Source organism: Geotrypetes seraphini, chromosome 8, assembly GCF_902459505.1.
Source record: "Geotrypetes seraphini chromosome 8, aGeoSer1.1, whole genome shotgun sequence".
NCBI classification, from domain to species: domain Eukaryota; kingdom Metazoa; phylum Chordata; class Amphibia; order Gymnophiona; family Dermophiidae; genus Geotrypetes; species Geotrypetes seraphini.
Genome location: NC_047091.1, coordinates 181,160,443 through 181,177,385, shown reverse-complemented (window position 1 = coordinate 181,177,385; position 16,943 = coordinate 181,160,443). Strand labels below are relative to the sequence as shown.

At 44.8% G+C, this 16,943-nt stretch overlaps 1 protein-coding gene across 3 annotated transcripts in view; it reads right to left on the bottom strand.

Moving 5' to 3' along the window:
- Nucleotides 1-6,138: 6,138 nt before the first annotated feature.
- LOC117366219 overlaps nt 6,139-16,943 on the bottom strand; it is a 93,690-nt gene continuing 82,885 nt past the window's right edge. For 2 of the 3 annotated variants that reach the window (XM_033957462.1, XM_033957461.1), the window contains 2 exons: nt 8,836-8,928; nt 6,139-7,495 (listed from right to left, as the gene is read on the bottom strand). In XM_033957462.1, the coding sequence (XP_033813353.1) occupies nt 6,938-7,495; nt 8,836-8,928 (651 nt within the window). In that variant the 3' untranslated portion in view covers nt 6,139-6,937. Of the gene's footprint in view, nt 7,496-8,810; nt 8,929-16,943 lie in introns of all 3 variants that reach the window. The other variant, XM_033957463.1, reaches the window with a different exon arrangement.

Below are 16,943 nucleotides of genomic sequence, written 5' to 3'. Positions count from 1 at the left end.
CATCCCTTTTTTAATTATTCCTAGCATCCTGTTTGCTTTTTTGGCTGCTGCCACACATTAGGTGGAAGGTTTCATCATATTGTCTAGATGCCCTTGTTCTGCCATTGCCCTGAGGGAAACTCTTTTGCATGGATTCCTTCTATGCATTTATTAGGCTGAGTCTTGTGCAGGATTGCACGTCATCACAGCTTCTGGAAGTGCGTTCCACATATCCACCACCCTCTGGGTGAAAAAGTACTTCCTAGCGTTTGTTCTAAACCTGTCCCCTTTCAATTTCTCTGAGTGCCCCCTTGTACTTGTGCTTCCCCATAATCTGAAAAATCTGTCCCTGTCCACTTTTTCTATGCCCTTCAGGATCTTGAAGGTTTCTATCATGTCTCCTCTAAGTCTCCGCTTCTCAAGGGAGAATAGCCCCAGCTTTTTTAGCCTGTCAGTATATGAGAGGTTTTCCATACCCTTTATCAGTTTAGTTGCTCTTCTCTGGACTCCCTCGAGTACTGCCATGTCTTTCTTGAGGTGCGGTGACCAATACTGGACACAGTACTCCAGATGTGGGCGCACCATTGCGCGATAAAGTGGCAGGATGACTTCAGATTGAATTCTCAAGTAAAGTTTTGGGTATTCATTCAATGACCATCTTAATTCTCTGGTTAAAAAAAAAAAAGCTTCATTAGTCTCCATATGCTGAGGAAAGTGAGATCCTGCTTCAACCAACATTTTGCTGTCCTTGTACAATCAATCATTCTTTTGAGGTTGGATTATTGTAATTCGGTCTAAGTCTAACCAAGAAAAGACTTTAACTGATCCTGAATACTGCAGCTAGGTTGATCTTTGCAAAAAGCAAATATGATCATGTTTCCCTGCTTTTGTTAAAACTTCACTGACTCCCAGTAATCTCTAGGGTTTACTTTAAATGTGCCTGCCTAACATTTAAGATCTTGCATGGCACTCTTCCCCCTTAATTCCTCTATCCTGGAACTCTGTGAGACCTGATATTACCAGATCTATCCAAAAGCTTAAATTATCTTTCCCCTCGTTAAAAGGCTATATTGGAAAATTAGGGAAATCTCTTTACTTTAAAATTACTGGATCCAAGATGGCCGCGATACAGACGCTCTGAGAGCGACGCTTCTGACCGCTCCACTCAATAAATTTTTCTTCTTGTTTAATCGGCTTTGCAGCCTAATTTACCTCCGGGATGCCGAAGAGAAGGGGCAGGAGTGCAGCTGGCGCCTCGCGGCGCTCTGATGTGCCCTCCTTCGGCAGAGTAGATGAGATAAGAACATAAGAAGTTGCCTCCGCTGGGTCAGACCAGGGGTCCATCGTGTCCAGCAGTCCGCTCCCGCAGCAGCCCATCAGGTCCATGACCTGTAAGTGATCCTTTGTCTAAGACCCTTTAATCCCCATGTTTCTTCTGTCTATACCCTTCATGATCCTATCTCTATCTATAGCCATGTTGCAGCGGTTGCAGGAGGCAGTTTTGCCTGTGTCGGGAGTAAGCCCCCTGAGAGCACCTGAAGGGGGCGAGACCGGGGTTGTCTCTCCTGGGCTAGAGACCACCTTAAATCCCGACTTGAGAGCTCCACGTCCACGACCCCGGTCTACCAGTTCTCCATGGATAGAGGAAACCCCGGAGATGGGGGAGGTACTTTCCCCTGAGGCAGCAGGATCATCGCTGGAGACTGAGGAAACAGTACTCTCTGACCAGGGAGTAACTGCAGAAGAAGCCGGGGTAGGACAAGCAACCGGAGGTGAAGGACTCCAGCCAGAACTTAACCAGGAAAACTTTTCTTCTGACGGTGAGCACTTTTACACCCAGCAAACTTTTCCAATATGGGAGAAACCAGAGCAAGTGACTTTAGACTCAATATGGGATCTGATTGCCAATGTTACTAAAACTATTAGTTCCCAATTTCCAATACATTGAAGGAAAATTGATCCAACACTCTAGAGAGCTGAAAGATTTGACCGTGGACTTGACTGTTTCAAAGGCTTCAATTTGAAAACTTGACCAAGATATTTCTATGACTAAACAAGTACAGGAGTCCCTAATCAAAGATAATATTAACCTAAGAAAGAAATTGGAAACACTTGAAAATAACTCTGAATAATAATGAGATTAATTAACTTCCCTAGATCAACTACGGTTACTCCTGGGGAAATGCTTAGGAGATACCTGATAGAAATTTTGCAAGTTTCAGTAGAAACTTTACCACCATTTGTTCAAGTGTATTACTTGCCAAAGATGGGCTCAACTGCAGTTTAAAACACCGAATCGGGCACCACTGAATGTTTCTGAAATTTTAGAAACATCAGATAAACAGTTGTACCTTCTACAATGATTTTGACTGTAGCTCTCGCAATAGATAAAATATGGTTATTGAGGCTTTTCTTTAAAAACAGACAGAAAGAGTTTCTTGGTTGTAAAATGCAAATGTTTCCTGACCTTTCCAGAGAAACTCAAAAGCGACGTAGAGAATTTCTGTGGTTGAAACCTGGAGTCACTTCACTGGGAGCGACGTTTTATCTGAGACATCCTTGCAAGTGTATTATCTGCTACCATTCAGTTAAATGTGTTTTTTTTAACCACAACAGTTAACTGCTTTTCTGGCTATGAATTGACTGGATAAAGAGAAACCAACAGCTCTATAATTTATATAATTTATCTTCTTATATTATTTCTTTTTTGCTCGCTTTAAGTAATCTGGGATCCATATTTTGAGGACTCGAGTTGAGTTAATTGAAAGAATTTTCTTTGCATTTTGTTTAATTTGGTCTGATTATGATTTATATTGGATATAGGTCATATCCTACTAACTTACTTTCTGTACAAGTGATTACTTGGTATGTAATTTGAAAAACAATAAACAATTAAAAAAAAAAAAAAAAATTACTGAGCTTTGGAATAACTTTCCTATGGGAAGACTGGGCAAACAAATGGCAAATGCGCTTTAACATGGAAAAATGCAAGGTCATGCATATAGGGAAAAAGAACCCGTTGTTCAACTACAAATTGGGGGGGGGCATTGTTGGGAGACAGCAGACTTGAGAGAGACTTGGGTGTGCTGGTGGATGCATCACTGAAGCCATCTGCACAGTGCGCAGCAGCCTCGAAAAAAGCCAACAGGATGCTGGGCATCATAAAGAGGGGCATAACAACCAGGACGCGAGAAGTCATCATGCCATTGTATCGAGCGATGGTGCGTCCACATCTGGAATACTGCGTTCAGTATTGGTCGCCGCACCTCAAGAAGGACATGGCGGTACTTGAGAGAGTCCAAAGGAGAGCAACGAAACTGGTAAAAGGGCTGGAACACTGCCCATACGCCGAGAGGTTGGATAGGCTGGGGCTCTTCTCTCTGGAAAAGAGGAGGCTCAGGGGAGATATGATAGAGACCTTCAAGATCATGAGGGGCATAGAGAGGGTGGATAGGGACAGATTCTTCAGACTGAAGGGGACAACAGGTACGAGGGGGCATTCGGAGAAACTGAAGGGAGATAGGTTCAAAACAAATGCAAGGAAGTTTTTTTTCACCCAAAGGGTCGTGGACACTTGGAATGCGCTACCGGAGGAAGTGATCAGGCAGAGTACAGTACAGGGATTCAAACAGGGATTGGACGGATTCCTGAGGGATAAAGGGATCGTGGGATACTGAGAGAGGTGCTGGGATGTAATACAAGTATAGAAAACTAACCAGGTAATAAGTATGGAAACCCAACCAAGTCGTGAATGTGCAAGACCGGAGGATTAGGACTTCGATGGGAAGATAGGACTTCAATGGGAAACCAAGGTGGCAAGGGGGCCCCTTCTGGTTATTCAGACAGGTCGTGACCTGTTTGGGCCGCTGCGAGAGCGGACTGCTGGGCAGGATGGACCTATGGTCTGACCCGGCGGAGGCACTGCTTATGTTCTTATGTTCTTATCCAGAGGCGTAACTTGGGCTCTTTCCAATTATTTCTAAAACATCTGAAAATGTGGCTATTTTCAAAAATGTAAATTCCGCTGCTCTCTATATCAGTGATTCCCAACCCTGTCCTGGAGGAACACCAGGCCAATCGGGTTTTCAGGCTAGCCCTAATGAATATGCATGAGAGAGATTTGCATATGATGGAAGTGATAGGCATGCAAATTTGCTTCATGCATATTCATTAGGGCTAGCCTGAAAACCCAATTGGCCTGGTGTTCCTCCAGGACAGGGTTGGGAACCACTGCTTATAATCACTAATTCTTATTATATTTTCCTCTCTTCAAAACTCTTGTAAACCGTGCCGCGCTCTATCCTTACAGAGAAGATGCGGTATATAAGCTTAAGGTTTAGTTTAAGTTACTTGTTTCTGCACATCAGCAGCTGCTGTTTCGCTTGGAAACTATTAGAGACATTTTAATGTGGAGTTATTATGCCCATAAGAACAGGCAGATTTGTTTTACATGTAGTAAAGTGCTGCTTGAATACAGTCTTGAGGCTTTTTCACTACTCAAATGTGATTCCTATAGTCACTAGTGACGGGCTGGCCATGAGACACTTCTTATATATTATTCTGTAGTTGGTGTATTGCAGCATTTGCTGTCTATCATTATGCATATTCAGTATGGATATCCTGAAAACCCACCTGGCTAGGTGTGCCCCAAGGACTAGGTTGAGAACTACTGGCCTAGAGCAGTGGTTCCCAACCCTGTCCTGGAGGAACACCAGGCCAATTGGGTTTTCAGGCTAGCCCTAATGAATATGCATGAAGCAAATTTGCATGCCTATCACTTCCATCATATGCAAATCTCTCTCATGCATATTCATTAGGGCTAGCCTGAAAACCCGATTGGCCTGGTGTTCCTCCAGGACAGGGTTGGGAATCACTGGCCTAGAGGATGAAATTGAATTCTAATCCCCAAAGAAATTCTGGAAGACTATCTGGCAAAACCTACTGGCATGTTGGGAGTCCTAAAAACATAAGAGTTGCCATACTGGACAGACCGAAGGTCCATCAAGCCCAGTATCCTGTTTCCAATACTGGATAACCCAGGTCACAAGTACCTGGCAGGATACCAAACAGTAAAATAGATTTTATGCTGCTTATCCTAGGAGTAAGCAATGGATTTTCCCAAGTCCATCTTAATAATAGCTTATGGACTTTTCTTTTAGGAAATTATCCAAACCTTTTTTTTAAACCCTGCTAAGCTAAATGCTTTCACCACATTCTCTGACCATGAATTCCAGAGTTTAATTACAAGCTGAATGAAGAAATATTTTCTCCAGTTTGTTTTAAATCTACTACTTATTAACTTAATTGCATGCCCCCTAGTCTTTTTGGAAAGAATAAGCAAGCAATTCATCTCTTCTGCAGGCTGTAGAGTCCTGACCTCTTTAGCCTTTCCTCATTTTCATCGCCTTTCCTCATATTCCTGATCTCTTTAGCCTTTATCATTTTCATCGCCCTTCTCTGTACCTTTTCTAACTCCGCTATATCTTTTTTGAGATGTGACAACCAGAATTGTTCATAGTATTTGAGGTGCGGCCATACCATAGAGCGATACCAGGGCTGTGGAGTTGGTAGATAAATCCTTCGACTGACTACTCAGATTCTGGTACCCATGACTCCGACTCCAGTACCCTAAACTGTCTCCAACTCAGTGACTCTGACTCCATAGCCCTGAGCGATACAAGGGCATTATAACATTTTCATCTTTGTTTTCCATTCCTTTCTTGATAATTCCTAATATTCTATTTGCTTTTTTAGCTGCTGCTCCACACTCGGCTCTGGGTTTCAACGTATCCTCAATGATGATGCCTAAATCCTTTTCCTGGGTGGTAACTCCTAATGTGGAACCCTGCAAAAAGTAGCTATAGTTCAGGTTCCTCTTTCCCACATGGATCACCTTTGCACTTGCTCACATTAGATGTCATCTGCCATTTTGATGGCCAGTCTTTCAAGGTTCTAAGAAGCAATAATGAGATGGATAGAAGCTTATGGTGCAGTTCTGCAAATCACCGCCATAAAGGATGACCCCCAAGTGAGCTTCCAATCTTAAAGCTCTTTCACACATCCTCTCTCATACAAAAACACTACCTGTACTCTATGCATGCATACATATTCTTGCAATCGTACCAATCATACATATAGAGACTGAATATATCAGATACCTAAGTGGAGCCTGATTTTAATAATTTCTTTGAAACAAGAATTACATGCTACCAAAAACAAGACATGCTTTACTTACCTCTCTCCAAAAGAAAGAGTGCCATACTTAAAAATATATATATATACAATTTTTACATAAGTTAAGGACAGTTTAGTAATAAGCATCAATAACTCCTCAGTGTGTTAAAAAAAAATCTGGATTTAGATGAAAGGTAATAAATAAAAATCAGCCTTCATGCAGAGACCTTTCTTCAGCCAACTTGACTTTAGTGGTTAGAGATCTACAGTGCTATGAACATTGTACAAACACTCTTTTATCCTCTGTAACTTTTCTAGAATATGAATTTGTGTTCAAATGTCCCCATCTGGCTCTGGTTCAGAAATGCTACTCAATCCGAGGCATTCAGCTGCTATCACAAAGGTTGAATATTGGAGAAGGAGGCCACATTCAATATCCAAGTATTTAATATATTTGAGTAATTAAATGTAACAAAGTCAATTTTAGCCTCAAGTTTAGCAAAAAAGAGGAACGTGTGGACTTAAGTACTTGAAGTGGGAGGGCTGCAAGGAGCATCAGACTCGCGAGAGGGATGCAAAAGGATAAAGTTGGCATTTTTACCACAAGAAATAGCTAGGGGGTTGAATCGAGGCTATTGAGGATGTCAGATTTTCTTTTGGTTAAAGTACATATCATTACATTACAAATATGTTATGTAGCCAATATCTAACCACTCTGCTTACAGTAGCTGAAGAAAAATTGCTCTTATCCAAACTGGGTTGCTTCTGTTTTTCTTTCACATGATTAGACAGTTCTTTGCAACTTTGATTTGGCTTCCCTGACCAGAACATGCTCTGCTAGCCGCTTATCTCCCAAGGAAGGTGCTACTGGTGAGGACAGTACTGCCTGATGCTTATCCATTTCTGGCACAGGGAAAAATGGCATGGAGGTAGGCAAAGAGTGTGTTTCTAAATTGGAAATGGGTTGGTCCGTGTCCAGGTGCACCGCTACGATCTCCAGCTCCTCTAGCGCCGCATCCGGGGAGTTTTTTGATGGCTCAAGGAAGGAAATAACCTCACTGGTGCCAATGCCCATCTGTGCTGGTGTGATGTCCTCCGATGCTATAAGTCTGCTAGGCGGTGTGAGATGCATATGGTTGCTATGCTCAGAGGATGCAGTGGTGTTAGCCAGCAGATTGTGTGCAGAGGTGGTTGCAGCCAGCCCTTGGCCTTCTAAGGCAGAGTCCTCCAAATGGCCGGATTTGCCATTAACCAAACGTTCATCCTTCTGGGAAAATTCTTTTCGTAGGGCTGCCACCTGCATCTGAAGGAGCTCCCGATGCTGCCACTCCATCTGCTCCACCTATGCAGTTCACAGAGAAATTAAATTAGATTTTTTTTAAAAATTGAAGAAAAAGAATAGATGTAAAAACCAAAGTTATTATTAGAACATAAGGACATAAAAACAGCCTTCCTGGGTCAGACCAATGGTCCATCAAGCCCAGTAGCCAATCCAGATCACTAGTGCCTGGCCAAAACCCAAAGAGTAGCAAAAGATTCTAGAACCCCCAAAGAGTATCAAGATTCCATGCAGAATCTCAAAGAATAGCAAGATTCCGGAACCCCAAAGAGTAGCAACATTTCATGCTACTGATCCAGGGCAAGTAGGGCCTCCCCCATAATATGCTACGTATGCCAAGGTAAAGACAAAAACCCCACCAGCAATTACAGAACTAAGAGTGTCTAATATGGAAGCTCTTACTCATGATCTCTGAAGATTAGTGCTTGTCAAATGCATCCATTTAAAATATTCATTGTAGCTTATCTGAAATATAAAGTTGCTATTTTGCATTCAAGTGTCCCCATTAGGCCACTTCTATTCCCATACTCATTAAGCACCTTCACTGCAACCTTAAGACATTTGGCATTTCATATGATTACAAAGAGAAGCAGAAGATGACCACTTGGTCCATCCTAGTATCAGGTGAACAGTATCATTAAGCTATTCATTTGGTGCCCACCAAATGAATAGCTTAATGATACAGTTCACCTGATACTAGGATCCAAATATTCTTCAAAACACAAAGTCAGTATAGAGTGCAGGGTAGGCTGGTTTTAAGAAAGGTTTGGACAATTTCCTGGAGGAAAAGTCCATAGTCTGTTATTGAGAAAGACACGGGGGAAGCCACTGTTTGCCCTGGATCGGTATCATGGAATGTTGCTATCCTTGGGTTTTGGCCAGATACTGGGGAACTGGATTGGCCATCGTGGGAACGGGCTATTGGGCTTGATGGACCATTGGTCTGACCCAGTAAAGCTTTTCTTATGTTCTTACATGAGCCAAGTATAGGGCAATCGAGCCACTGTGACATCACTGATGAGGTTGGCTCTGAGGCAGTGTGGAATGAGGCATTATGACATCACAATCTCAGCTCTGGAATCTTGCTCTCATTGGGGTTCCGGAATCTTGCTATTCTTTGAGATGCTGGAATGTTGCTACTCCTTGGGTTTTGGCCAGGTACTAGGGACCTGGATTGGCCACCTTGAGAACGGGCTACTGGGCTTGATGGACCATTGGTCTGACCCAGTAAGGATAGTCTTATGTTCTTATTTACACTGGCTGTATTTTATTGTTGTACAATAAATCATGTAAACTGTTTGAGAACTGGAATAAGAACCGGAAAGCTTTAGAAGGGAAAGCACCATTTTGTTCACTTTCTTCTCTAGGTCATCTGACGTCCGGTACCGGTTCAGCTCCTCCGCCATGCGCATGTTGGCTTGAACAATGCTTGCAATCTAGATAAGGACAAAAAAAATGATGTTGCTTTAAAGCCAGTCTTTTCTCACTTTGGTTTTTCCAGTAGCCTGCTTGTATCTCATCTCTGAATTAATCCAGCCCTTTTGCCACTGCATGCCTCTAAGGCAGTGGTCTCCAACTCAAACCCTTTGCAGGGCCACATTTTGGATTTGGAGGTACTCAGAGGGCCGCAGAAAAAAATAATTAATGTCTTATTAAAGAAATGACAATTTTGCACGAGGTAAAACTCTTTATAGTTTATAAATCTTTCCTTTTGGCTAAGTCTTAATAATAATATGGTAATTTATAGCTAAAGAGACACGTGATCAAGAAACTGTTTTATTTTACTTTTGTGATTATGATAAACATACCGAGGCCTCAAAATAGGACCTGGCTGGGTTGGAGGGCAGAGGGGAGAACAGGACAATCAAGCCATTGTGACATCACTGATGAGGCTGGCTCTTATTGGTGGAATGAGGCATTATGATATCACAATCTCAGCTCTGCTTCCCAAAGACAAACAGGATGTCATGGTTACAGTTTAGCCAGTGGTCTCCAACTCAAACCCTTTGCAGGGCCACATTTTGGATTTGTAGGTACTCGGAGGGCCGCAGAAAAAAATAATTAATGTCTTATTAAAGAAATGACAATTTTTGCACGAGGTACAACTCTTTATAGTTTATAAATCTTTCCTTTTGGCTAAGTCTTAATAATAATATGGTAATTTATAGCTAATGAGACACGTGATCAAGAAACTGTTTTATTTTACTTTTGTGATTATAATAAACATACTGAGGGCTTCAAAATAGTACCTGGGGGGGCCGCATGTGGCCCCCAGGCCACGAGTTTGAGACCACTGAGTCTAAGCTTTTGACTGCAGCGTAAAAGTTCACTTGGGATACCCAAGGTGTGCCAAATCCCCTGTTGTCTTCCCTTAACTTCCCCCAAGGGCTCAAAGAATGATCATTTGTTAAAAAAAAGGGGGGGGGAGAGAGGTACCGGGTAAGGGCCTGCAGAAAAGTTCCACCTCCCGCTGCAACCAAGAAAAAGAAGCAAGTTCCTAAGCTTTCAGGCTGGCGGCAGAGCACAAGATTAGAGAATGACACGGTGACAAAATTCTTCACCGTTCCCGTCCCCGTGGATAACCGCGGGGACGGGAACACCAGCATTCTACAAACACCAGTCCTTCTACACCAGCATTCTTCAAAGCAAAGCTTGCGGGTCAGTGGTTGTGGCCATTCATACTCTGATTCTTATGGGAGCCAAGGATAATGAAACCATTGTGACATCACTGATGTGATTGGCTCTTAGGCACTGGTGGAATGAGGCATTATGACATCACAATATCTGCTCTGGATACCAGAGACTGTCATTCTGTAGTGTCTGTTTCAACCTCGGTCCTTCTACACCAGCATTCTTCAAAGCAAAGCTTGCGGGTCAGTGGTTGTGGCCATTCATACTCTGATTCTTCCCTCTCTCCTTAAAGAATGACATGAAGATGGTTTCCCGCGGTTATCCGCGGGGACGGGAACGGTGATGAATTTTGTCACCGTGTCATTCTCTACACAAGATCACCTCTGAAACGAAGCCTTGCCTTGTGACAGTTTCACTATTAAACAGATTTAAGAGCAAGTTAAAGTGCTTTCTTTTTAAAGATGCCTTTGACTGACTAGTTTGGTCCGCTCCTTTGAATTGTATGCTCTGTTCTTTTTATTTATCCCCTCCCGATGTTTAACCCTTTATTTGTTTCTTTTCTATTAATTATTGAATTTCTCACCCTTTTGTAGTGCATGTCATGTTCGTTGCATGCTTGTTCCCCCTGAAAGTTGTAAAGTTTTTTAAAATAATGCACATCGCTTTGAAGTATGATTAAGCGATTAATCAAATCCTATATAATAAAACCCTAAGCGCGCATGCGCACTTAGGGTTTCGTGTTCCCTGCTGCCGTGTTTTCTGTTCCGTGGCCGTATTCCATTTTGGAACACAGCGTCAAGGAACACGCCGGCGACTCCCTCCTCCCACCTTGACTCACTGTAAGGCCCGCTGTTCATCATCATTGCCCCCCCCCACGCACCCCTCCCTGCTGCACCTGAACCCCCATTGACCCTCCCATCTGACCCTCCCACTGCGAGATGACCAGAAACCTCCCGGCTCCAGCAGCATCCGCAGCTCTCTAAATACGCTGCTTCGCGGCCTTCTACTGCTCTAATTTCCTCTGCTGCATCCCTGATGACATTATAAGTGACGCGGTAGAGGGAATCATGGGTAGTAGAAGGCCGCGAAGCAGCATATTTAAAGTGCTGCGGATGCTGCTGAAGTCGGGAGATTTGTCGGTCGTCTCGCAGTGGGAGGGTCGGATGGGAGGGTCAGTGGGGTCGGCTGCACGGCGGCGGTAGTGGCGGGGGGGAGAGATGGAAACATGCTGCTCAAGGGTTCTACTGCACAGGGGGATGGGAGGGAGGGATAGAAAAATGCCAGATTCTGTATGAGGGGATGGGAGGGAGGCAGGCAAGCTGGCTGTGGGATTGGGACAAAGTCTGGAAGGCAGTGAGGGGGGACATAGGAAGGAGGTACTGGGGACACTAAAGACATAGGAGGCACTGGGGGCACTAAGGACATAGGAAGGTGGCACTGGGGGCACTAAGGACATAGGAGGCACTGAGGGCATTAAGGACATAGAAAGACATAGGAGGCACTGGGGGCACTAAGGACATAGGAAGGTGACACTGGGGGCACTAAGGACATAGGAGGCACTGAGGGCACTAAGGACATAGGAAGGTGGCACTGGGGGCGCTAAGGACATAGGAGGCACTGAGGGCACTAAGGACATAGGAAGGTGGCACTGGGGGCACTAAGGACATAGGAGGCACTGAGGGCACTAAGGACATAGGAAGGAGGCACTAAGGACATAGGATGGGACACTAAGGACATAGGAAGGTGGCACTGGCAACTGGCATTGAAGGAGATCTTTGGTGGGGGGGGTCACACCAGCTGAGGGCACTAATGACATAGGAAGGGGCACTGAGGGCACTAAAGACATAGGAGGCACTGGGGGCACTAAGGACATAGGAAGGGGTACTGAGGGCACTAAAGACATAGGAGGCACTGGGGGCACTAAGGACACAGGAAGGTGGCACTGGGGGCACTAAGGACATAGGAGGCACTGAGGGAACTAAGGACATAGGAAGGAGGCACTAAGGACATAAGATGGGTCACTAAGGACATAGGAAGGTGGCACTGGCAACTGGCGTTGAAGGCAATCTTTGGTGGGGGGATCACGCCAGCTGAGGGCACTAAGGACATAGGAAGGGGCACTGAGGGCACTAAAGACATAGGAGGCACTGGGGGAACTAAGGACATAGGAAGATGGCACTGGGGGCACTAAGGACACAGGAGGCACTGAGGGCACTAAGGACATAGGAAGGGGCACTGAGGTCACTAAGGACATAAGATAGGTCACTAAGGACATAGGAAGGGGGTCACAGAGAGTCAGGCAGGCATGGCACAACAGAGAAATACAGGCAGGCAGGGGGCCAGGGAGACAGAGACAGAAAGAAAGACAGACAGGGGGCCAGGGAGAGACACAGACAGAAAGAATGACAGACAGACAGCGTCCAAGGAGAGAGAGATAAAGGAAAAAAAAAAAGATAGACAGACATCTACTCTAGCACCCATTAATGTAATGGGCTTAAACACTAGTATTAAATAAAACTTGGTATTGTAGCTCTGTAATCCAGGCAAGCAATGATAGAACTGAGCAGCCACATCTGTAAGCAGTAGTTAGCGTTAACCTCTTTGTGACTCTCTGGGAAAAGGGCGAATAAAGTCACCAAAAACAAAAAAGGAGATATTTTAATGAATTGTGTTAGAGCAAACAGTTGTTATACAGCAATGCAAACCCCATCCTTTTATGCAGGGCTAAACTGAAAACCTGAAGGCTTACATTATAATAAGAAAGGCATAGCAGAGAGAGAATTCATTACTGCTGTATTGCCATATTTATCATTCTTTCTTTCTATATTATTACTCTTTTTCAATAAATAGTTTAAAAGCAAAATAAATAAGTGCATAGGAGCCAACTTTTCAAAATCATTGGGGATGCTAAATCCAATGGAAATAACCCGTCCTTGCAGTCGGTTCAATATTGGGGTTGCTCAAGCACCCATAGCACCGGCTCTTGTGAATGACAAAGCCACATTGATGCTATCGGGCGAATCACTATTTCTGTAGCTGTGTGTTGCACTAAAAGTGCACTAAGGTCCAGATTCTCAAAACTTTAACACCGCAGCTAAACTGTTTACCGACGGTTTAGCCCAGCGGTCTCAAACACGCGGCCCGCAGACCACATGTGGCTCCCCAGGTTTTATTTGCGGCCCGCGGTCTGGAGGCCATCATTCTCTTCCTTTTGGAGCAGCAGCCGGCTCGTTCGTTCAAAGCCGCGGGATGGCGGCTCCTTGCGCTATCCATTCCTGCATCGGAAGCCTCTCTGATGTCACAACATCAGAGAGGATTCAGACGCAGGCACGGATCTCGCAAGGAGCCGCCACCCGCGGCTTTGAACGAACGAGCCGGCCAAACACGCTGCTGCTCCAGTGGCGCACCAAGGGGGGGGGGGGGCGGTCCACTGTTCTCCCTAGAGTGCGGCTCCTGGCTTGTCTAGAATAGTGGTGCCGAAGCTGCTTCCCTTCTCACTGCTGCCATCGGGGATCAGGCCAGCACCGTGTTCTTTGATCTCCCTGCTTCTCTTCCCTGCGGGGCCGACCAACTCTCGCGGCCCGACGTCAATTCTGACATCGAGAGGACGTTCTGGCTAGCCAATCGCTGCCTGGCTGCCCGGAACGTTCTTTCCGACGTTAGAATTGACGTCGGGCAGCGAGAGTTGGTCGGCCCGGTGCAGAAGAGAAGCAGGGAGATCTCTGCCTGTTCCCGATAGCAGCAGCAGCCTATTCCGCGGCGGCGGTGGCATGGGGGAGGGCAGAAAGGAAGGAAGAAACAAAAAAAGAAAGAAGGTGGTGTGGGGACAGGGAGCCAGAAAAAAAAGCAAAAAATGGGGCACGGAGGAAGGAAGAAAGAAGGAGGGGGGACAGTGAACCAGAAACAAAGCAAAAAATGGGGCACGGAATCAGAGAAAGACAGACAGAGAAAGAAAGAAAGAAAAAGTTGGGGGAGGGAATGAGGTCTGGAGGAGAGGAAGCATACAGGAGGCTGAAAGAAGGGAAGAAGTATTGGATGCACAGTCAGAAGAATAAAGTGCAACCAGAGACTGATGAAATTACCAAACAAAGGTAGGAAAATGATTTTATTTTCAATTTAGTGATTGAAATGTACCAGTTTTGAGAAAGAAAAGATATTGAACTTTAAATGCGAGTGCTGCAGAAAAAAATAGAGTACTTGGAGGGCCGCAGAAAAAATAGTTAATGTCTTATTAAAGAAATGACAATTTTACATAAGGTAAAACTCTTTATAGTTTATATATATTTCCTTTTAACTGTTAAAGGAAAGTTTTATAAACTATAAAGAGTTTTACCTCCTGCAAAATTGTCATTTCTTTAATAAGACATTAACTATTTTTTCTGCGGCCCTCCAAGTACCTACAAATCCAAAATGTGGCCCCGCAAAGGGTTTGAGTTTGAGACCACTGGTTTAGCCTGTACGCATTTTAGTGACGGATTATCAAAACGGATTATCTCTGTTAATAGTGAGCTTTCTAGCAGTCTCCGACACTGACATGCAAATGAGCTCTTCAACAATGAAATGAGCCCACTGGTGAATTCTTAAAAAATGCTGAGCCATTTTCTAAAAGTGGCGTCGGCTTTTGGCAACAAAAATAAGTGACTGGTCAGTGTCAGAGCCTCAGGCACCTCCCCGGTGCATCCCAAGATGCACCGGGGGGGAAGGCCCATTTTGGACGACGCAGGCCAGCTGGGAGGAGGGAGTCCGCATCCCTCCGGGCATCTATTTTTAGGTAAGGTGGAAGGGGGCGTTGAAGGCAATCTTTGGTAGGGAGAGCGGACATCTCTCCTGCTGCAAGGGGGGGGTGTGCGCAGCTGGGATTTCAGGGCAGCAGGAGAGAGTGGACATCTCTCTTGCTGCAGGGGTGTGGGGGTGTGATGGACGGCCAGGATTTCAGGGCAGCGGGAATGTGTGGGCCTCTCTCCCACTGCAGGAATGTGTGTGTGGCGTGCAGCTGGGATTTCAGGGCAACGGGAGATTATGGGCATCTGTCCTGCTACGGGGGGGGGGGGTGTGCATGGCCGGGATTTCAGGGCAGCGGGAGAACATCTCTCCCGCTATTATGTTTTTGGTTTTCATTTCTTGATGCATTTTTTTCTGCGCATGTGCCCATTGCTATCACCAGCGATGGGCAGATGCAAATTTAGCGAATCTTCACTATTGTCTGCGACCTCATTTGATTGCGCGATTTTTAAAGAATGTCTCGCTTTTTTTTGATTTGCTATCAAAATGGCTGCGTTAGCAGACCGTCGCTTTTTAATGCGGGTTTTTGAGAATCCTTGCCTAAGTACTCTACTCCTTCACCCCCCAAAAAAAAAACTAGCAAACATAAGCCACAAATTAAGACTTTATGCTAGGATGGAGGGGGGGAGGAGTATAAGAGAAACTGGGTAAAGACTTGGGGGGAGGAGGGGGTAATGAGCAAGCAGGAGATTGGTGAGAATCCTTGCCATTGTGAAGTTGTGAAACAAAGAGACAATTGTCTCTTTGCATCACCTATCAAGGCAGTACTATTACATGGCATGCTTTGGGAAAGGAGACCACTGGCTTCTGTCAGTGATTTGCAGAGAAGAGTTTTGTGGTAAACATAGATCTTGCGTACATGCCCAGGCAAACCAGAAAATGAAGCATACAATTGTCACCCTTCTAAGCTTTTAATAGCATTTCTGTCTCTGTCTATGTAATCTGTCATTGTTTTTTTATTTTTTGTATACTCCCACATCGCCTAGAATCCATGATAGGCAATTAATCAAATCTATATATATAAAATTGGATGTATCTGTGTGAATGTATGTACGTTCCGGTATAACTCTGAAGCGCATGGACAGATTTCAACCAAATTTGGTATACATATGACTTACTATCTGGGAAAAAATGCTGTGGAGGTGGGAGGGGATGACATGTAAAAATATTTTTAAAATACAGATATTAGTGTCTAACCCATAGTTTTCGAGCTTACTGAGATGAATAATGACACTCCTGATGCAGTTTAAGTCCAAGTTCAGCCCCATACAGAGGGCCATTGAACATAAGAATAGCCGCTGCTGGGTCAGACCAGTGGTCCATCGTGCCCAGCAGTCCGCCCACGCAGCGGCCCCTAGGTCAAAGGGTCAAAGACCAGTGCTCTAAATGAGTCCAGCCTCACTTGCATACTTTCCAGTTTAGCAGGAACTTGTCCAACTTTGTCTTGAATCCCTGGAGGGTGTTTTCCCCTATAACAGACTCCGGAAGAGCGTTCCAGTTTTCTACCACTCTCTGGATGAAGAAGACCTTCCTTACGTTTGTACGGAATCTATTCCCTTTCAACTTTAGAGAGTGCCCTCTTGTTCTCTGTACCATGGAGAGTGTGAACAGTCTGTCTTTATCTGCTATGTCTATTCCCTTCAGTATTTTGAATGTTTCTATCATGTCCCCTCTCAGTCTCCTCTTTTCGAGGGAGAAGAGGCCCAGTTTCTCCAATCTCTCACTGTACGGCAACTCTTCCAACCCCTTAACCATTTTAGTCGCTCTTCTCTGGACCCTTTCGAGTAGGACCGTGTCCTTCTTCATGTACGGCAACCAGTGCTGGACGCAATACTCCAGGTGAGGGTGCACCATGGCCCGGTACAGCGGCATAATAACCTTCTCCGATCTGTTCATGATCTCCTTTTTAATCATCCCTAGCATTCTGTTGGCCCTTTTCGCCGCCGCCTCACATTGTGCAGACGGCTTCATCGACTTATCGATCAGAACTCCCAAGTCTCTGTCCTGGGAGGTGTCTCCAAGTAACGCCCCAGACATC